General features: G+C 40.5%; 2 protein-coding genes across 3 annotated transcripts in view; one reads left to right on the forward strand and one right to left on the reverse strand.

Moving 5' to 3' along the window:
- Positions 1–22,631, reverse strand: part of fbln7 (fibulin 7) — a 249,864-nt gene that overhangs the window by 197,107 nt on the left and 30,126 nt on the right. The gene's annotated exons all lie outside the window — the stretch shown is intronic.
- Positions 1,901–21,242, forward strand: tmem87b (transmembrane protein 87B). 2 transcript variants are annotated; one of them, XM_083775661.1, is made up of 19 exons: positions 1,901–2,057; positions 2,643–2,703; positions 2,902–2,993; positions 3,121–3,255; positions 3,578–3,631; positions 4,144–4,321; positions 5,342–5,403; positions 6,794–6,977; positions 7,522–7,621; positions 8,296–8,389; positions 8,781–8,854; positions 11,634–11,743; positions 11,827–11,885; positions 16,831–16,934; positions 17,725–17,798; positions 17,917–17,984; positions 19,752–19,804; positions 19,903–19,933; positions 21,105–21,242. In XM_083775661.1, the coding sequence occupies exons 1-19, from the start codon at positions 1,911–1,913 to the stop codon at positions 21,144–21,146; spliced, it is 1,722 nt and encodes a 573-aa protein (XP_083631787.1). In that variant the 5' UTR covers positions 1,901–1,910; the 3' UTR covers positions 21,147–21,242. The 2 variants fall into 2 exon arrangements, with proteins under 2 accessions (XP_083631787.1, XP_083631788.1); XM_083775662.1 differs by lacking the exon at positions 8,781–8,854 and adding an exon at positions 10,388–10,470 and having other exon boundaries at positions 11,646–11,743.

The following is a 22,631-nucleotide window of genomic DNA, read 5'->3' on the forward strand; positions in this document are numbered from 1 at the left end:
CAACTCACCAAAAGTGAAGACATCTCACCGGGGTGAGTTGTCTTCACTTTCTGAGACGGCGAAGTGAGTTGTCTGAACTTTTAGCTGAGATTATTTATTTATTTAACAGTAAAATCCGGTGAAACACTGTTGTAAGGAGAAGAGCGTCTCTCTCTCACTCGCGGTTCCCAAAGTGGGGTCCGCGGACCCCTAGGGGTACTCGACGCATAGCCAGGGGTATACCTGAAATAATTCCCACATTAGTGTTTTTTTTTCTCATAAATGCGCAAACATGGTGAAACAACCACAGAGTCACATAGAGGGCAGTGGTAGAACTACGTTAGCCAAGCTAGCTGCTGCCTGCTAACGATGCAAACAACAGCCTTGCCTGTCGTGTGTGTGTGTGTGTGTGTTTGTGTGTGTGTGTGTGTGTGTGTGTGTGTGGGGAATATATTTACATCTGTAGCCTATATATTGTGATTGTGCTATCATGCCTAGACTTAATTATAACTTATTGTAGACATTGTTGTTGTAATGTTCTGAAAATGCAATAAAATAGACTACCTCAATATCCAATAGGAACTATATGTCACCATTAGTTCTAAATTCATGCCTTTTTTCCATTACTGGATATTTTTCCCCCTTTATTTATTTAGTTCTTTATATGATGATTTCCTGCATATGCCTCAGACGAGCTGAAACCCTTCGTTGACTACATGCGGTCCACCTGGATAAGTGGCCAGTGGAAGCCAGAGCACTGGTGTGTATGTACAAGTGTGCCATCAGGACGGACAATGATGTCGAGGGGTGGCATAACTGCCTAAATCGGAAAGCACAGCGGGCAAACTTGCCAGTTTATCTGCTCATCGATTTGCTGCACAAGGACCTTGCACCTTGTGTGGAGATGCTAACCAAAATGGGACAGCACACTGCAGCTATGACAACTTTTTCACTTTCAACTTTTTCACTGAAACAGTGTTTTTGTACATATGACAATTTTGTTTCTATAACTTTTTCACTTTCAACTTTTTCACTGAAACAGTGTTTTTGTACACATGACAACTTTTTTCTATATTTTTTGTACAAACTGATGTTTTTAGATACGACAACTTTTTTCTATAGTTTTTGTACAAACTGATGTTTTTTGAAAAGTTTACCTTTTTTCTATATTTTTTGTAAAAACTGTTGTTTCTATATTTAAATAAAATACATTACATTTGACCGTACATTTGACTCTTGTGTTATATTCTTGTGAAATATTCAGTAAAGTATTCTGGTGAAATATTCAGTAAAGTATATAAAAGAGCTCCAAAAGTACATATTCAGTCAGACAACTCACCCCGAAAGTGAAGAAAACTCACCCCGGAAAGTGAAGACATCTCACCCGAAAGTCCAGACATCTCACCCCGGGGTGAGTTGTCTGCACTTTTTGGTGAGGTGTCCGGACAACTCACCAAAAAGGGTAAAAGGGGTGAGTTATCTTGTTACCGAATGAAGGACTAGTTGCACTTGAAAGTGTATTTGGAGTTGTGGACATTGAAGTGATGCAAATCAGCGTCGGGGTGCGGGGGGGGGGGCTTGAGGAGCCATGGTTCATGACTCTCGTATTAATCATCATGGCAGTCATGTTTCAGGGCTACGTTACTAACTGATGCAATATCAAATGGGTTACTTTATCAGAACCCTCCCCTATACACCTGTGATGTGATGTAAATATGATTCTGAATAAAATTGTTACTAGATCAAATCAATCATGTATTCAGTAACATCGCATATGGCTCTGCGCGGCGCATCACCAGACCAGAGGACAGGCTGAGCCGCTGACTACTGTTTTGTGTGACGTGTTTCTCAGGTGTTGTGGTGGGGCGCATGCGCATCAGGCTGCGACCATCACCAACCATTATAGTATCATCATGGCTGTTGGTGTGAAGATGAGGACGTGGATGATGTGTGTGCGTCCCTCCACGGCAGCTTTCAGTCCCATTGTCCTCTACCTGTTGACAGCCATTTTACTGAGCAAGGGGGACACCGTCACCGGCGCGCCAGAGACGGGACAGTGGACCGTTGCCGTTGTCAACGTGAGTAAACAAACATGAAACATGCTAGTATTATGATCAGCCAGGGGCTAGCTTGTTGTGCTAAAACCGCTAGCAAGCAGATCATGCAATGCTTGTGACTTGAATCAAGGAATGTGTAGAGTCCTTTGACAACAGCTGTGTACTAAGTTGTCACATTGGCTGTTTTCCTGTTTTGCCGATAAACATGGACGGAACAATGTGACAGACAGACAGACCGCAGGACAAACCAAGACTTGTCTGACTTGTTCTTTAGCCGGGGTTAGGTAGCCTTTTTCCTGTCATCAATAGCAGTTAGCCGGTTTAATTTAGCTCCTATGAGAGTGAAAGACATCTTAAACAAGATCCCCACGTCAGCGATACTCACTAAGACATTCTCAGTATTGACATTAAGACATAGTGAACTTGGAGAACTAGGTGGCTTTCATCAATATTTCAGTGTAGTAAAAAAGTTCCAGTCTTTTCCACTGTGATTGTGCCCTGCCTCCATATCAAGTTGCAGTGAAAGGTGAGATGCCATGGTTTTCAGTGGATTGTCTCACACCTCTCTCTCTCTCTCTCTCTCTCTCTCTGTTAAATCCGATACAGACCTCAAGACCATTGCTGTTAAGGAAATCAATGTATAAAGACACTGATGTTAAATTGAAAGGTAGGATGTATAATATTACTACTATATTTTCTACTTTGTCTTATGACTGCATCAAGCGTACAACGTCGCCGTGTAGGCTTTCATATTTTAGATTGATGGTAAAATGGTATTGGTATTGTGGACATTTGTAATGATTAAAGTTAACAGATTTCATGATTTTTCTTCATTCAAATAAATGCTTTTGTCTCCATTTGTCAGTCGTATCCTTTGGCTGTCCAGAAGAGGTGACTTTAACCATCCAGTGGTATTTAAAGTACTACCCATGTCACAATGATTTCAATAATATTGACGTAAGTAAAGCAGCACTCACTGCACTTTGTACAACTAGTAATCATTAGGACTCTGCTCTTGGACTAAGCTTTGGGTCTTTATTGGAGCTTCATTGGTCATGTGAATCGTGCCTGTCTTTTTACTCAGGAAATGTATGAGAAAACACCTTTGAGTCGAGGGGAGAGCATGGACCCTAACCCCCTGGGACCAGGAGAATACATTGAACACAAACACAGCCCCTTAACGTGTAACAGTGGACTGCACTCCTTTACCATGCTCCGCGTAAGACAACTTCCTCTCAACTTCATTGTCATATCACAAGTTTAAAGGTGTTTAGAGTGGGTGAAATTATTTTTGGTGGCTGGCAAGCTAGCCACAAATTGCTGTTACATTTAAAGTAAAATTAAAATGGAGTAACAATATAATAAGTGTAAAGTGTGTAGTCTTGTGTATTATAAGACATAAATAGAAGCAAATATCAAGCATGCATAATGTTTGGAAATGGGAGTGTATTATACTCCCTTTTACCTTACACTCTAATATAGTTTGAATATTATATCAAGTCATAACTTTAAGTTCTGTCAATGTTGTTTTTTTCTTCCAGAAAGCCAAGGCACAGCCACGCAAAGTGTCTCCCCCTATTGAGGGGGCCCCACCAGTAAGAAAATACATTTGACTTTGTTTTTAATTATGGACTTCAGTTCAGACCAGACCATGAACTTGATAAGAACTTTTAAGTAATTGTGGTTTTATGATAGTTTTTTTAGTAGTGGGGTTTTTGTACATACGTTTTTGTAATGTAAGATTGATTGGCTAGCTTCACAACTTTTGCACGACACCATTGTTTGACAAGTACAAAAGTACAAAATAACAAGTGTTTAATAGATTAAGGTCACTATTTTTGTGCACTGTTTTTCTAATTGTTTCTACTTTCTTTTTACCTTTCAACATGCCCAAGATGGGGATTATGAATTGATTATCTTATTAAATTATCAATAATATTTTATAATAGTTAAATCAATTAGTTTGATTAACTATTTTACCTGTACTTTAAACACGTTTTGTGATTTTCCAGGATGCAAAAAAGACCTAATCGGCTCAGACGGGTGCATGGGCAGGGATTAACTTCACGAACGTCGTGAAGTGACTTTTATTTTTGTGGTTTTCCAGGATGAAAATTATACCAGATGGATAACTGAAGAGTTTGCCAGTAGTAGCAGCAGTGGTGATGTGAACAGCAGTACGAGACTGAAAGATGACACTATCGCCACCACATGGAAGGATGGGCCGTATCTACTGGTTGTCAAGATCACCTCAAATAAACCAGAGGCCAACTGGAATTTAACAGGTCAGTTCATGAATGGCTCCTTTAACCACGTATGTCCTATTTTATGCTTTGTTGTACGATAGTGTCACACAGAGAAAATGGACGGTCTACAAGCTCCTATAATGCGTTGTGTTTTGCGACGTGTTGTGTGAGCTTGTAGATCGGCTATTTTGACCCAAAGTGGGGATGTCGGTTTGAAAGTGTTTAAACTATTTGATAGTACAGCTTTATATCAAATCATGATTAAGTAAGTAAAGTAAATCATCCCCATACATGGGAATGCCCCCATACATGGTGCCCAGGTCTCATGACATCATCAGGGATGGAGATCCCTGATGTCATAGTAAATACACAATCTGCTGTTGCAATTAAGTCCATAATATATGGAGATCCCTCCCTGATATGTTGATCCTTCCTCTTCGATGTCTCCTTTTTGACTGATACCTGTCCATTCAAACTCTAGACGGGCCTGCCCCAAAGTTATTAGTGCAGCCGCGCCCGGCAGCTGGAGAAAACTAGAGTTCTCAACAGGCCCGAAGATTAAGGCCCGGCCCTCATCAAACCCTGTACAATCAAGAGAATGTCCCCACTACCACCCTTAGATCTCCATATATGGAGCTGACCTGTTCTGACATTCCATAATGTTGATCTGACCTCATGAAACCCTATACACTCAAAACATGCTCCTTTTATATGGCCAGTATAGAATTCATTCCATGTTGATCTGACCCCCCATGCCAAAGCGCCAGTACTCGCCAAACAGTCTGCCGTCAACAAGGCGGATGTGTGCACGCGACCTCGCCCTTACTCGTCTTACTGGTATGTTCAGACTATGATTGTCATATTGCTGCATCGATGCAGAATCGTCCACGGATGAATCACGATGCATTCCTGAATGGATTATTTTTGACACTACTACTAATTTGTATTTTGATATTTGATATTGAATCTGTTATATTATCAGTTTTCTTTTCTTTCTTTTACTTTTTCTTTGTAATGTTCTACTTCATTTTCAAATAATCCCCGATTTTGCTTCTCCAGTTAACATCAACATGAAAGGCACCCACGGATTCATTTCCATTACAGAATGGCCTCTCATGATTGTAAGTGAATTCAATATTATTATTATATCATTGTAGTACAACATAGTGTATCAGAAAACCGCTCATGCCATGAGCCTTATCAAGAATCATCATAAGAAGAACTGAATTACACAGGCTTTTATTACAACAAGACGGCTACAAGACAGTAGCGACGCGATGCGAATAAGCGATCCAAAAAAGGCGAAATATTTGCCCGGCGAATTTAGTCGCGTCTGTACACATATAAATGCGACGCGTATTGTGCGATTATATTCGCCACCCCTCCACTCATGTCCTCTCCTCCTCCTCTCCTCTCCGCTCCTCCTCCACTCCACTCCTCTTCCCCTGCCTTTCTTTCATACCCTGAAGAGAAGGCACTCAGGTGCCGAAACGTTGGTCTGTTTTTTGTATCGTGATTCGTGACTACGAGCTGTGCAACCTCTCCTTCCTTTACAAGTTTGTCTCCCGTCCCGTGGTCAGCACCTCCTCACTATTGGTGTGCAGCGTGCGCTAATCCCTCTTTTGTTTGTATTGGTATATCCTACTATCCTTTCCACCACTTCTTGTCTTCTTCACTACCGTGATGTGGAGTCCAGAGTCATTTGGGATCGACGGCCGACACACACACACACACACACACACACACACACACACACACCCAACAGAGTTGTAGGAGGGGAGGTGTGCAACAGCGTGTGCTGCTGTGCTATCCCGACCTGCGTAGCCGGACCCGCGGACCGGCTGCTGCTCTGTTGACAGCTATTGTACAGTACAGCCGCTGTTTACACAGCAACGCAGTTTGGGCTGCATTCTGATTGGTCAGAGGTGTTGCAGTTCGCCTGCGAATGTCTGCAAAATTCGACACCAGAGCGAACAAATAAAGAGCGAAAACTGTCGCACATTCGCACATTCGTCACTGATGTGGAAGCTTGCAATGACTTGACTGAAAAATGCGAATTATTCGCGCGAATAAATCGCGTCGCTAATTCGCCAGTGTGTAATGACCTTAATTAACACTTTATAAACATTATAATTTCTAATGTATCTGTTATTGTAGAATAGGTAAAGGGTCGCACACACCACAAAATGCATTTTCAAAAGATTTCTTCTCTACATCACAGGACAGACGTTTGAACGTTTCGGCTATCCAGCCTTCATCACTGATGAAGGCGCTGGATAGCCAAATCTTTTGAAAATGCATTCTTGGTGTGTGCATTCTTGGTGTGTGCGACACACATTGTTGATTTAAGCTCGTAGCACACCACACCATACATGTAAGTCAGAGCGGAGAGCGTGGTGGTCACAAGAAAGTTCTCCAATGTATCTGATAGCCATTGCATTTGGCCTCACTGGAATTCTGCTGTTGTATTTATAATGTCTGTATAAAAACCTTTTGTTTGGACATGTGTAGTTCTACATGGTGATGTGCGTGGTGTACATCCTGTATGCCCTGCTGTGGTTCATGTGGGCAGCCTGCTACTGGAAGGATCTTCTAAGGATCCAGTTTTGGATAGCAGGCGTCATCTTCCTGGGCATGGTGGAGAAGGCAGTCTTCTGCGCCGAGTACGAAAACACCAACACCGTCGGTTCTGCCTGTGAGTTTCCGCTCTTTACCGTTCATCGCTTTATGCCAAGCTGTGGTAAGAAGAAGTACTCAGACTTTTTGACTTGAGTGAAAGTAGCAATGTCACAATGTAGAAATACTTTGTATTAAAAAATTGACATGAGTAAAAGTACAAAAGTATTTGCATCAAAATACTGTATACTTAAATAGGGTGGGATAGGGCATTGAGGTTTTTTGTTTTGTTTCCTCTGAGTTTCCTCTTTATTTCCTCTGAGTCACCAACACTTAATAGCGGTCTGACCTAATGTTTCATCTGTAACTGACTAACTACACTTAACCACTGAAGGCTATACTCTTACATGATTATGATGTTTTTATTTTTTCTCAGAACTTGTGACTTTTATACTTTGCCCTGGGCTTCTGCTTTAAAACCTGAATAAAAATATATACTTAAAGTAAAAGTAAAATGCGGCAAACATTGTTTTACTTGAGCAAATGTACTTGGTCACTGATGCAGCCAAGCCACTTCCTCGTATGTTGGTGTGTCAAATTTGGTATTTTCTCTTGTCTTTTAGCCCCTGGCTTGTTGATCTTTGCTGAGCTGGTCTCCGCCCTCAAGAGAACCTTGGCTCGGTTGCTTGTCATCATTGTCAGCCTTGGCTACGGCATTGTAAAGTAAGCCAACAAGTCTCATTCTATGAATGTTGTTCATATGGACGGTAACTTGTATATGCATGTCATTTATGGATGCTCCATTCAGGACTTTTGCATCAGATACTGATCGCTGTTTATTATTTTTTCTGTCTTTGCGTATGTGGTTGGATCAAGGTTGCCCACTCATTATAACATCTCTTTTAATCGATTGCGATCGGGTTACTTGGACAATTACCAATCACGTTATTTGGAGTGAAAGTCTTCCAATTTATATCAGTGGCTAAATCAATCGGAGCCAGGTGCCCGGCCGAGGTTAATATTAGACACTGGATTAAGCTCCAATGCTTTTTTCTTTATCAATCCTCTAAATCAGTGTTAATTTTGTTGACTAAGACTATCCTGTGCCACCCCTTACCCCTAAACTTATTTGCCATTTTTTACTATTTTGAAAAGCATTTTAAAATGGTTCAACTAACTATTCTATTTAAGTTATTTTAAAAGGTAAAAAAAAAGGCAAAGATCTAGTACTAAGACTAAGGGTTTTGATATTTAGTCGACTAGACTAAGACTTAAACAATTTCAGAAGACTAAGACTAAATGGTGTTATTCAAAATACTAAGAAGATCTGCTGAAAAAATGAACACTGCTCTAAATGTAACAATCATGTCGGGTAATGCCATCATGTCTCTGCCTAGACCTCGCCTGGGAACAGTGATGCACAGAGTGGTGGGGCTCGGTGTCTTGTACTTCGGCTTCGCTAGTATTGAAGGTGTTCTGAGGATTACAGGGGTGAGAAAACCTTTACTTGTCATTATAAATTACTTGTCAATTATCCCCAGCACGGAAAAGCTTGTAGTATTGGATGCCAATGGTGTTTCTGTTAGATTCATTCTTAATCTTTAACCACTTTTAGCCAAACATTTCCAAAAATTGCCAGAATATTCAAAAATAATTACAAGCTTATGACACGTTTGCCATTCATCATGCAATGAATTATAAGTAATTCAGTAACTAATTGATAGTCAGTGATGGGTAGATAGATGTATAGACAGACAGACCTGAGGTTTTGAGTCGGCTTGTGTTTATAGTTTTTGGAGTATTTCAACGTGGGCAGCAGTCTACTGTACTTCCACACCATGATTTGTATTATTTTCTTGGTTTGGATGTTGGATCATCTAAGGCCCAACGAGACAACGGCCCAGATCTCATCGGAGCCATTGTTCTGGCCGTGTTTGACTCCGGTTGCGTCTGGTTCATATCCTTCCAAAATACTCAACATGATGCTGAGCCCAGGACACAATTTCCAGTAGTGTGTGTCTGTGTGATAATTATCATTTTTGTTTGTTATTACAAAGCAATCCCCCTTTGAGTTATATAACTGATTTTAATTTAAAAATACCAGATATTGTATAATTGGCTCATTTGTTGCTTTGGGTGGTTGGTTGGTCTTTTTTCATCTTTGTTTCACTCTGGTGAAGATCTAGCCCTGGTCCAGTGGGTCAGCGAGTCTCTCTCACTGACACCCTGCTGGGCACGCCTCCACTGCTCTCTAGCAGTTTTCCCACTGCCGTGGAAGGGTTTAGAATTCCCCGAAAATATACAAAACGACATAGCTACTCACCGAAACAAAGCTTGCTAGACCTTGGGAAAAGTCTATTCTCAAAGCTGGGAAGCGTGCCCGGTCCCTAGCTTCTCTCTAAATACACTTTTGCCATTTTAATAAAGTAATGTACCAGACGGAGTAATCTTTTCTACTACTACATTTCCGGGTTGCGCATGCGCTGATCCAGTGCGATGCATTTTATTTCATGACAACAATAGTGCATTTTAGAGAAAAGCTTGTTTATTTTCGGGGAATTCTAAACCCTCGCACGGCAGTGGGAAAACTGCTAGAGAGCAGTGGAGGCATGCCCGGCAGGGCGTCAGTGAGAGACTCACTGACACACTGGACCAGGGCTAGTGAAGATCTGTCTACCTCGCTGTGACAAAGATCCTCGTTAAGGCTGGGCAATATGGCTTCAAATCAATATGATTATTTCAAACTTCTGCCTCGATTACGATTAATGAACAATTATTTGTGACTGATTGATTTAGTAGTCGATTATAAAATAATCTATTCATATTTTTTTAATTGTGTCGATTTGGTGACATAGAAAATTTACAAAAAATTATAAACACTGCTTCTTGATTAGATTAATCTACAGATGAGCAAGATTCTAAATATCGGTTTAGATATGTTTTCAGTTAACTGCCCAGCCCTAGTCCTCGTCTCATTTTGGTCCCTCTCCCTATGACTCCTCTGTGTGTCATCAGACTCTGTCCCCTTTTCTCCCATTCGTTCTCTCATGTGGTGACGGTCCCCCCCTCTGTCCCCTTTTCTCCCATTCGTTCTCTCATGTGGTGACGGTCCCCCCCTCTGTCCCCTTTTCTCCCATTCGTTCTCTCATGTGGTGACGGTCCCCCCCTCTGTCCCCTGTTCTCTCCATCTCTTTTCTCATATGGTGACGGTCCCCCCCTCTGTCCCCTGTTCTCTCCATCTCTTTTCTCATATGGTGACGGTCCCCCCCTCTGTCCCCTGTTCTCTCCATCTCTTTTCTCATATGGTGACGGTCCCCCCCTCTGTCCCCTGTTCTCTCCATCTCTTTTCTCATATGGTGACGGTCCCCCCCTCTGTCCCCTGTTCTCTCCATCTCTTTTCTCATATGGTGACGGTCCCCCACTCTGTCCCCTGTTCTCTCCATCTCTTTTCTCATATGGTGACGGCCCCTCTGTCCCCTTCTCTCTCAGGCCAAAGATTCTGACCTGGCTCTGCTGGCCAACATTCCCCTGGCACTGCTTGACTCCTCTCTCTGTTGGTGGATATCCTTTGGGTGTGTAGCTGATACCTGTTGTCTGTCTGGGGTGTTTCTCTACCCTCGCCTCCTTGAATGTAGAGCACTGGGTTACCAAACTGTGGGTCGGGGCCTATTTGTGGGTTGCAGACACATTTTTGTGGGTCCGTTATTTTTTTTGTTTCCTATTATTCCTACATTTTGCTTTTAATTATTATTTTAAAAAATCCCTAAAAAGCTACAGTTTACATGAATTAATGCCAAATTAAATTAATTTCTTGAATAAGTAAAAGAGGGGCACGGTGGCACAGTCTGTAGTGCTGTCGCTTCACAGCTAGAAGGTCCTGGGTTTGATTCCCGCTGGGGACGTTGTGGGAGCTGGGGGGGTGTTCTCTCCTCTGCGTCATCAGTGCCCATACCCGAGGCGGGGTTGGCGAAAGGGCCTTTCTGTGTGGAATTTGTATGTTCTCCCCGTGTCCCCCCTAGTGCAGTAATACTGGTCTCTAAACTACCTCCCCCTGGCCAGCCGGGGTGCCTGATGGGGGGGGGGGCAAGGAACTGGTCGGAACAATGTGTTCCTTGCTTCCACACGCTACGTCCAACCGGGGAAACTCCCCCCTGTCGGGTGAAAAGAAGCAGCTTTGACTCCTCATGCATAGAAGGAAGCATGAGGTCAATCCGGTGCCCCCCCCCCCCCAGGTTGGCCGAGGAACCATAGCGCCCATGATTACATTAGATAATTGACACAAATTGTGGGATAAGAAAAAAAAAGAAAACTCAACGAAATTTCATAAATTAGAGTGCACATGTTAATAAGAAGTAGGGGTAATTGCCGATCTACAAGCTTGCTTGATCTGCTATTTTCACTAGTTTGGTTCCCGGCCAAACATCTAATTTCTATTTTGGGTCACCGTTTGTGAACCACTGATGTAGACTGATAGATCCTGTATGCAATGCTCTGGGATAATTAATAAATTTCTATTTTGGGTCACCGTTTGTGAACCACTGATGTAGACTGATAGATCCTGTATGCAATGCTCTGGGATAATTAATTAATTTCTATTTTGGGTCACCGTTTGTGAACCACTGATGTAGACTGATAGATCCTGTATGCAATGCTCTGGGATAATTTAACTCAGAGTCAGTGTTGCATTGCACGATGTGTAAATCTATGAATCCATGTTTACCTTGACTGCCACTAACATATTTGTCAGCCTGGCACAAACTATAAAGACCTTGAAGCTGAGGAGAAACCCGGTCAAGTTGTCCCTCTACAGACACTTTACCAACACTCTAATATTTGCTGTCATAGGTGAGTGGCAACTTATGCTTTTTTCACTTAAAGTAGGGCTTCAACTATCAACTATGTTCTTAGCGATTGTTCTATTCCTTCAGCTTCCATCATTTTCATGGTGTGGACAACCAAAAAGTTCAGACTAGCAGATTGCCAGTCGGTGAGTATCCATTCACTTATATGTTACGTTTTTATTTCTTAAAGCTCTGATCTGGGATATTTCCGTTGACAAAAATGTATTCATCTATCAATTTGGGCCATGGAATCAGGCACAACACAGGCTTGCATTTAACACAATCTCATTATCAGCTATTAGTCCTGCAACAAACAGTCAAAAAGTGCTTTAGTTTTCGAGATACCCCTCCCGGAGTTAGGACCAAACACAACATAGTTTTTCCTCATCTCTAAGGCCTCCCATACATGAAATGGATTCTTGTATAAAAATATTTTACTGCAAAAGTGGTGAAATTGTTATTTAAAGTTATACACCTCAAACTAAAAATAAAGCCTGTCCGTCTGGTGGTTGAGGCACTTAAAGGCATGTAGATTCACAATGGAAGCTCTGAGAGGTTCAAAACTTGGCATACTTGAAGCCAGAACATACCTCTACATTCTAGAAAAGACTGAATGTCAATATCTGAATGTCAATATGAGATATAGTCATTTGAACACATACTTACAGTAGGCGGAATTGTACATCTATGTAGATGTCTTCTCTACTTTGTAGTGACTCTGGAATGGATTGTCATAGCAACACATATGATGGCTTGTAGGAAAGGTGAGGTTCTACTGAATCCAGCAATACCAATTGTGTAAATGTAGCTTGCATAATCGTGGAGTTATGGCACAAAACATATATGGTGTCCCAAACGGGGGGAAATAAAACTAATGAAATCTACAGTATCACATTAGTTTTATTTTTACTTCACTTATCAAGGGTGGGAAAACATAAACAAATCACTTGAGTAGAAGTCCCTAAAATGTATGAAATGTCTCAAACTTGAGAAATGAGAAATTGTGAACAAATAGATGCCGCTTCAATAGAGAAATATGCAAGCCTAGATTGGAACTACTAACTATTATTATGTTGCAGCACATGACCTGGATGTTCCCTCATCAAGCTCAAATCTCAATATTATCCTCATAAATATAAATAATCAAGTTATTCATTTCTGTTATTTGAGTTATTTGGTTACAGTCAAGTTATACTACACTACAGTATTTGGCTCCACCTGCATCTTATTGCCTACAGTATGTGGCTTTCTTCATAAAATGACAGGTAAAATCATTTCACATATTTTGGAATGTGAAAAGATGAGATGAACCTTGTCAAATCAAGTAGCTATTTAGCTGACTGGAGTGGAGAGTGACCTAGTATTTAGTTATCTTTAATGTAACAGAGCCTACTGCCTGTCCAGTAGTCTACACTGACAATAGCAGAACCCTGCCCTGACACTATTTCACCAGAATGGAAAATAGACTTAATTAGTATCACTTGTAATATGGTTACTGCACATACTATAGCCTAAAAATAGTGCGCGCAATGCACAACATAGATACTGTACAAATTCTGAAGTGTATCTTTAAACTTTTACCAAAATGGAATATTGGATCCAAATCTTTGTATCATCTTTGCTAAACAGTTGGAAAAAGGCACGAAACAAGACCCATAATGTATAAAGCCCACGGCAGAAGACCTTCAACACTAACTGTTGTTCAACAGAGAGATGATGTTCATAAAACCCTGGCAAACCCAAATTCAATATACTCTCCTCTCCTCATCATATACTGTATCATGTTGAGAAAACTACTCCAGTAAGACCAGTGTGAGAGCATGCCGTCTCGTCAAGAAGACTGAACAGGGTACAACATTGTTGAATAGGATACAACACTGTTTAACATACAAATATATTGTTTCATTTGTGGGAAGGCCAGCACAATTGATTGATTGATTGATGGATTTAATAGTTTATTAGACATAAATGTAAAAACAGCAACAGAGTACAGTCATACAATTAGTCCAAAAGGGATAGCACAAAAAAGTCCTCGCGGTCTTGTTGCAATCAGTTCATAGACAAAACCAGGACTACTGGTCAGAGTACCAGAGACAGGGCCTTCACATGGTCACTGGTCAGAGTACCAGAGACAGGGCCTTCACATGGTCACTGGTCAGAGTACCAGAGACAGGGCCTTCACATGGTCACTGGTCAGAGTACCAGAGACAGGGCCTTCACATGGTCACTGGTCAGAGTACCAGAGACAGGGCCTTCACATGGTCACTGGTCAGAGTACCAGAGACAGGGCCTTCACATGGTCACTGGTCAGAGTACCAGAGACAGGGCCTTCACATGCAGCATCAGAAAGATTGATGAAGTTGTACATCGGCTGCTCTCGTACCCAGATCTCTTTGCATATGATGACAAATATCATAAATGCTACCTAAAACACTAAATATCTAAACGAAATATAGCAGCTATAAAACAAAGAATTAGAACAGCAGACCAGTATCTATGTCAAAGCTTTTATTAATCTCACTGAAATAGTTAACATCTTTCTTTAAATAAATGAAAGTGATGACAAGTCATCACTTTCAATAAATAAGAGTTATGACATACTGAAGACACTGGTCCATGGTTTTCTTCATCAATATATCTGCAGGTCTATGTAGTAGTTCTGGATTTTCTTGGATATTTGCATCTTCTCTCATTGTGCCCATTTCCCATGGGCACACTTTTAGAGCATGCAACATCAGACTTTCCATGTTCTACAAATTATAATGCTGTATGTTTCCAGGGTTTGTATTTAGACAATATCATCTTCTTCCTCAGAGTCAGTGTCTTCAGTATGTCATCATAACAGTCAAGGAGTTTATATACCGTAAATGGAAATTGGTGCATTTACAGTATATAGAGCTTTTATCCAAAGCACTTTACATAGATTGTGCATTACATTCACACATTCAGTCACACACCGATGGCAGAGGAAACCATACAAGGCACCGACCTGCACATCGGGATCAATTAGGGGTTCAGAGTCTAACTCTGGGGGAGCCCTGGATCGAACTGAGAATATGGTATGATATAGTACTAACGGTATATTGTTAGTTCACACTGAAATTTGTCTTGCGAACCTCACGGTTCTCCATCCAGCCGCTCTATTGGCCAATCTATCCCTGAGGCACTGCCACCTCGGCATATTACCAGTATTATTGTATATTTGTCATCATACACAAAGAGATCTGGGTACGAGAGGAGCAGATGATGTACAACTTCATCAACCTTTCTGATGCTGCATGAAGGACCATAAGTCTCTGGTACACATACCAGTACCAGCCATAATGGCTGTCAGATGTTCTGGTCTTGTACTGGCCTTCACACAAATGAAAAATATCTTTGTATGTTAAACAATGTTGTATCAACCCTATTCAGTCTTCTTGATGAGACTGGTGCAGGCATGCTCTCACTCAACATTTGCAACTTGCTCATTACTGCAGAATATTGTCTGTATATAGAGCCACGGTGTTATGAACATCATCATCTCTCTGTTGAGCAACATTTAGTAAGATCATTTTAATTTTGAGTATCTGCCGATACCGATTTTTCCCCATCTGAAAATTATATTTTTATGCAACTCCTCCAATATCACAATAGTACAATATCCCAAATCACGGACAATATACAGTCCAATATCATGATATGGCTATCATATTGATACTAGGGATGTCCCAATCACATTTTTGTGCTCCTGATCTGATCATTTAAAAATGTCATGATCGGCCCCGATTTCCGATACACTTCACATTATAAGATCACATAAGATGCACATAGGTGGAGCCAAATACTGTAGTATAAATTGACTGTAACCAAATAACTCAAATAACAGAAATGAATAACTTGATTATTTATATTTATGAGGATAATATTGAGATCTGAGCTTGATGAGGGAACATCCAGGTCATGTGCTGCAACATAATAATAGTTAGTAGTTCCAATCTAGGCTTGCATATTTCTCTATTGAAGCGGCATCTATTTGTTCACAATTTCTCATTTCTCAAGTTTGAGACATTTCATACATTTTAGGGACTTCTACTCAAGTGATTTGTTTATGTTTTCCCACCCTTGATAAGTGAAGTAAAAATAAAACTAATGTGATACTGTAGATTTCATTAGTTTTATTTCCCCCCGTTTGGGACACCATATATGTTTTGTGCCATAACTCCACGATTATGCAAGCTACATTTACACAATTGGTATTGCTGGATTCAGTAGAACCTCACCTTTCCTACAAGCCATCATATGTGTTGCTATGACAATCCATTCCAGAGTCACTACAAAGTAGAGAAGACATCTACATAGATGTACAATTCCGCCTACTGTAAGTATGTGTGTAAATGACTATATCTCATATTGACATTCAGATATTGACATTCAGTCTTTTCTAGAATGTAGAGGTATGTTCTGGCTTCAAGTATGCCAAGTTTTGAACCTCTCAGAGCTTCCATTGTGAATCTACATGCCTTTAAGTGCCTCAACCACCAGACGGACAGGCTTTATTTTTAGTTTGAGGTGTATAAGTTTAAATAACAATTTCACCACTTTTGCAGTAAAATATTTTTATACAAGAATCCATTTCATGTATGGGAGGCCTTAGAGATGAGGAAAAACTATGTTGTGTTTGGTCCTAACTCCGGGAGGGGTATGCCGACTTCTGGGGGCCATTGTCGCAGTACTATATGTCAGTTAAAAATTAAAATATATTTATGTTTTTATTTTATTTATTACTTTGCTATTTTAACTGCATTATCATTCTGTTTATAGATATCTCCCACTCCCACAGCACAAGTTTGGGTGCCAAACTATTTTCGGTGTAGAGGGGGCCAACAAACTATATTGGGTGTAGTTTATACTAAGTGGTTAAACCGAGAGCCGATGGAAAAACAAGCAAAAAACAATGCCTGCTGCACCATGCTTTGTAGTAAAGAGGAAATCAGTTGCAGTATTTCTCATTGCCAGAGGGGGGCGGGAGTGTACACATTTGTGGGGGGGAAATGACTGATCTAGGCTTTAAAATAATGCTGCATTGTCCATGTGGTTTATTCCACGCAGGACTGGATAGAGTTGTGGGTGGATGATGCATTCTGGAGGTTCTTGTTCTCCATCATACTGCTTGTCATCATGTTCTTATGGAGACCGTCTGCAAACAACCAAAGGCAAGTATTGGACTAAAATAAAACATCCACAAACATGACGGTGGTTTTTAACCCTTGTACAGATATACACTTCTATGCAAAGAAAAAAGAGAAGAAATCATCATATACACGGTTAGAAAATAAGGATTGATTGATTGATTGATTATTATTATTATTATTGATTGAAATATTTATTAACAGTTTGCAGAATTACAGTACATTTCAAGCACAAAATCAAAGTCAATACAAAGACTGTTAACTGTGAGTGGACGACCCAATTAAGCATTACACTTTACAAGAGGGTCCACCATGTTCAATTCATCAAAACATTTAGAGACGTACAAATAGACACTATATAGTTAAAGAACAGAACAGGAATTCATCATAAAGGAACCAAAAAGGGAAAAGAAACAGTGAGGGGAAAAAGGGGGTGGGGGGGCATTCAGATTTTACGGGGGCCAGTTTCGAATTGCATCCGTCCGTAGGTGCCCTTTGAGAGCGGTTTTGAAGGAGTCAAGGGATTCACATGTCTTAATGACTGTTGGTAGGGCGTTCCACATTTTGGTGGCATAGGAGCGAAAATTATTTAGTCCCTTGTTTGTGCCGAATCTGGGTTGTACATGGTTTGTTGCACTCCCTCTGGTGTTATGGGTGTGGACTTCGTTTACATTAAGGAAGTATTTAGACAGGTACATGGGTATCTTGGTGGTGTATCGAATCTTGTTGACCAGACCCATTGCAAGATGTACAAGGGAAAATATGTACAGTGGGGCGGGGAGACTTGTTACTCACTGTCCTCTAATATCCTCAGATATGCATTTACTCCATTGATGGATGACTCTGACGATGAGGAGATTGAGGAATATCTTGCCAATACGAATTTAGGTGTGGTAATACCTTGAGAAAGGGAATCTTCTCCATTCAAATTAACAGTATACAATTATACACACTGCTTTGAAATGATGAACTGCAGTCCCAAAACTGACCCATTTTCTATTCACAGCTGACGGCATGAAGCTGAGATCGAAGGGTGATTCAAATGGCTCAGTAAAGTCTCCTGCTGCCAACCCGGTCAGTGTCTCTTTATATTATTTAAGGGGCCAAATGAGAAACAGAAAATATTGTGGAGGGCTGGGCCAGAAGGCTGAACTCAATGGATACCAGACTCGCCGCGGTTTAGTGCATTTTAGTTTTACTTTACCTTCATTTAAATTGCATTGAATTGAGAGAGAGAGATGATAGTTGTTTAGAGTTTACACTAGATGAAGTGGGAATGCTAAAGTTTAAACACCAAAGTACCAAAACTAATGTTAATCATTAGTAAACAATATCCTGAATTGGTAGGCCTACTATCATTGGTATTCACATACTCAACTTTTTATCCTTTAATCGCTGACCATTTAATTGCACAAAATAATTTGATCACTTTGGAAATATAACATCTGCGGGTTTGACATACCATACTACACTGATGAAGACAGTGATGAAGAATTTTGCTGCGGTGAGTTCTCCGGATACCAACTCAATTATGCATTCATATACATTTTAATTAAAAAGCAGTGACTGGCATTGTTTTGACAAGCTGGTAAGATGTTATTATTATTATGATTACCTGACTTCAGTAAATAAATACTTAGTATTTATAAATAAATAAATACTTAGTATTTAGTTACTTAATACCATATTTTTGTTGAAACCTCTGCATTTGTCATCCACCTTTCTATTTTTGGCATGAGCAGACATTTTTGATGGGTGACAAGGAAGGTAACAGGTTGTTTCCTGCCGTGAATTGCGTGTGATTGACAGATTTCATTTAAGTGAATAAACAGGCTTAAAAATAAAAGCAATGTCGTTTTAGTCCACACATAAGGTAAAATTAGAAAGTACGTTTTATTTTCTCATTTCCATGTAACCTTTTACGGGCCGGTCAGAGTCAGCCAATTTGGCCGACAGCCATTTGCAGTGAAATGTACACTTTTCTGCTGAAGCTGAGCTTAAGGTCATCATTCACCATTTCCACACCTAAGCGCAAAACGGTCGACAGCCGCGGACAGAAGAAGCTGTGCGCAGCTTCTTTTTCCGGGTTTTTAGACAGCTGGTGGATGGAAATTAAGCTCCACCTCCACGGACGACTGATGCGGAGGAGAGCATTTCCGGGAATCTGGCCGTCGCGCAAGTCGTCCGTGGAAGTGGAGCTTCTTTTCCATCCACCAGCTGTCTAAAAACCCGGAAAAAGAAGCTGTGCTCATCTGACTTCCCAAAGAATGTGAATAAACAGCGTACAATTTGAGAACATGAAAAATGGCTTCTCGAAGCCCTGCATAATGTAATGGTCAATGCCTGTGTGCAAAATTCAGAGTAATTGGTGCTGCCAGTGAGGACTGACAGACAGACAGACAGACACATCTAAAATGATAGGAAGATTGAGTTATTATCAATAACAGAGTAGACATGATGGTACTGCCAAATAAACACATTAATAAAGACAACCACAGAATAATTGGCGTACATTAAAACGAAAGAATACAATGACAGTAAATAAATACGATAATACAATTTTATCCTCAAATATGGAACATATTTGGTGAAAAGTATATTAATAAATCCTCAAAATTTAATTAAACCGAATTGCAGCAGCAGCTAAGTGTCTCCAATAGAGACTATTTTCAATGGTTCAATTCCTGAATGATCGACTGATACTGTGTCAGATATTTCCAGTTCACAACATTCTATGCAGATGGAATGTTGGCTTCCCCCCCTTTGGTACAGTAACAAAGGTTTAAATGTTTCAACAGATGGCAGTATTTACTCAGTTTTCCTCTTTTCCCACCTGTACAGGATGAGGACCTGAAGTGGGTGGAGGACAACATTCCCAGCTCTCTCTCAGATGTGTAAGCATCATCGTTAAACGCGTGTATTAAATGTTTTCATATGTGACCAGATTGCAGGGTTTAATTGCAGGATTTCCCTCTGCTGTCTGTCGTTTCAGAGCTCTGCCAGTGCTGCTCGACTCCGATGAGGTATATTATGCATCATATTATGCTCCTACACAGTACAATCCTAACTCTGAGAGGGTACAAAATGTAACCAAAGTTCCAAACTGGCCCATTTGGTTACTATTAAATAGCTCGAACCAGTGCTGGTTATTTTGTTAGGACCTGCTACAGTGGTGTTCGATACGAACTTAACCTGGATGTAGAAACCTCTACTTCAATGCTCTATGAGTTGCTGAGCCATTAGCCAGATATGCTGTCTCATCTAGAAGACTCGTGCCAAAAGTAATAGAAGCTATTCAAGGTATCTGGGCTGTAAAGCCAGACACCTTGGTTCGTATGTGTTGACATGTTCTTGATCTTGGATCCTGTGTTTTTGCTTGAGTGCTGTAGATTCTGAGGATTTGGGATCTGAGATACCGCGTGCGTTGCTTGGTATCTCAGGTTTAGAGGTTGGGATCTGCCTTTTATGATGCGTGCAAGATGCGTGATCTAGTGTCACGATGGTATCACACTGTGTATATCCATCTTTGGGGTTTCTACATTAATCTGATGTCAGCGCTGGATATCAATGTTATCTCCATATATGGGACTATAGGTTATCCCCATATATGGAGCTCTACGTAAAAGCCTTCGCAACAGTTACATTTAACTTTGTTGCAAATGGATGAATTACACCAATGATTATAATTCATATGGAATTTCCAGTTTATTGTCTACCTATTGTTCACTTTAGAATTCCAGATGTTTTATCTATTTTATTCTTGGGATCTTTGACAGGATAATGTTGTTTTCATTAAATTTATTGTGAAGATTTAGCTTTATTTAGATAGGATTGTAGATGTGAAACTTAGGCCAGAAACATTGCGATTATACCAGTTAGTTAATACAGTCAGTGTATATATATTTTTGGAATATTTAATTTTATAATGGAAATAATGTGAAGCGAAAGGTGGTCTAATCAGGCTGAAACCTTGCCCTAATATGTAGTCATAAGTCTGAGATCCATCATACCGTGTTTATTGTCCGCTTGCACTGAAATGTACCCCCCGTCTTGTTCCGTCTATAAATTCATAGCTTAATTTGCTTCAAACCAGTGGTTTTACTGACTTATCATGACAATGTTTAGTGGTTTCCTTTCATTTAACCGACAAAAGAGCTTGAATCTGATGTAAACGTGTTGCATGTCATTTCTCAGGAAATCATGACCACAAAGTATGAGATGTCAAAGATGGAGTGAGAAGAAGCAGCAAACATCTCTGAACTACGGTTTGGCAACAACTGAGGAGGAAACGGGATGATGTCACCCACCCTGTCATGCACAGCAGGGTCCCCCTTCCTGAACCTTAAGACAAGGTGATGCTATTGTGCTCTTGAATGTTTCAAGCAAAGCCTGATTTATAACGCCGGTGACGCACACAGTGAAAATAGCCAATTCACAAGCTCACAATGGGTCACACATGTTGTGGGCTTGTAAATCGGCTACTTTTGGCGCACACCACGATGCGACAGATTATGTATTAAGCGTAGCACTCTTGGTGTGATGCAGCTATAGTGCTAAAACTATTCGGGAGGCCCCGGTTCGTTGCCCTGTCGAACTCCATCTAGCGCCTCTGACCTGGCAATTTCACCGAGACCCAACTTATCTCATACCTCATCTTTCCTGCTCACAAAGAGGGCGTGGCCTCTCTTATCTCCAATCAAACCATGCACAATTAACCCTTTTATGGTTTTTTTAGCCTTCTTTTCCAAAGAGATTGTTATTTTGTCGGCATTGCTGTATTTACTTTCTATCTATTTTATGCATGTGGAAATTATGATCTGAGATTATTTTGTAATAATTAAGAAAAGCGGGCCTTGATGACAAATGCTTAGTCTTGGCCCTGGGTGTGATCGTATCTATTGTTAGATATGATGTCCCATTCTGAATTTGCAATGTTCTTTTGTACAGTATAGTTGAAAACTACACACACGGATTGGCGGTAATGAAATTAGGATGTGATCATATTGTAATGAATAGAATTAAAAGAAGAGTTTGATGTTAAGATATAATAATCAAATCACATAAACCAGTGGTTCTCAAACAGACTAATTTCAAGGACCCCCATAACTCAGAGTTGGAGATCTGTAAGGGTCCATTTGGTTTGGAAACCCCTCAAGGCACCCTGAGGGTAATTGGACCCCACTTTGAGAACCACTGATAAACCATTGGTCGGTCACTTTGTTTTGGCCTCCAATTGTTTTCTTTGAATACAAACAGCATTATTTTCTTATTAATCTCTAAGACGAATCAATGGACAGATATTCTTTAACAAAGGAAAGCAAAGTTGTATTTAAAGATGCAAAAGTCGTTAAGAAGTGGTTAAAAGACTTTAACCACCAAGGTGAACTTGTAGCTCTTGTAGTATGCCAGGGTTCATTTGGTTCAAATTGCACTCCAACCCTTTTCAAGATCAAAACACTAACGGAATGATTGAACTGTGATACAAAGTAAATGGGATAGAATGTTTATGTAAGTGGTGTTATCTTCTGATTTTGGGGCGAAATACTGTTATTTATGTCTCGAGCTTCCTGTGTGTGTGTGTGTGTGTGTGTGTGTGTGTGTGTGTGTGTGTGTGTGTGTGTGTGTGTCACTGCAACTGAGCTGTAACTAGGTGTTCATTCATGTAGAATTGGAGCATTGCTGATGGTGGAGGTAGTTCTGCTTGTATTGTGAAACTGTATT

This window comes from Protomyctophum parallelum (genome assembly GCF_964188405.1).
Source record: "Protomyctophum parallelum genome assembly, chromosome: 10".
In the NCBI taxonomy this organism is placed as follows: domain Eukaryota; kingdom Metazoa; phylum Chordata; class Actinopteri; order Myctophiformes; family Myctophidae; genus Protomyctophum; species Protomyctophum parallelum.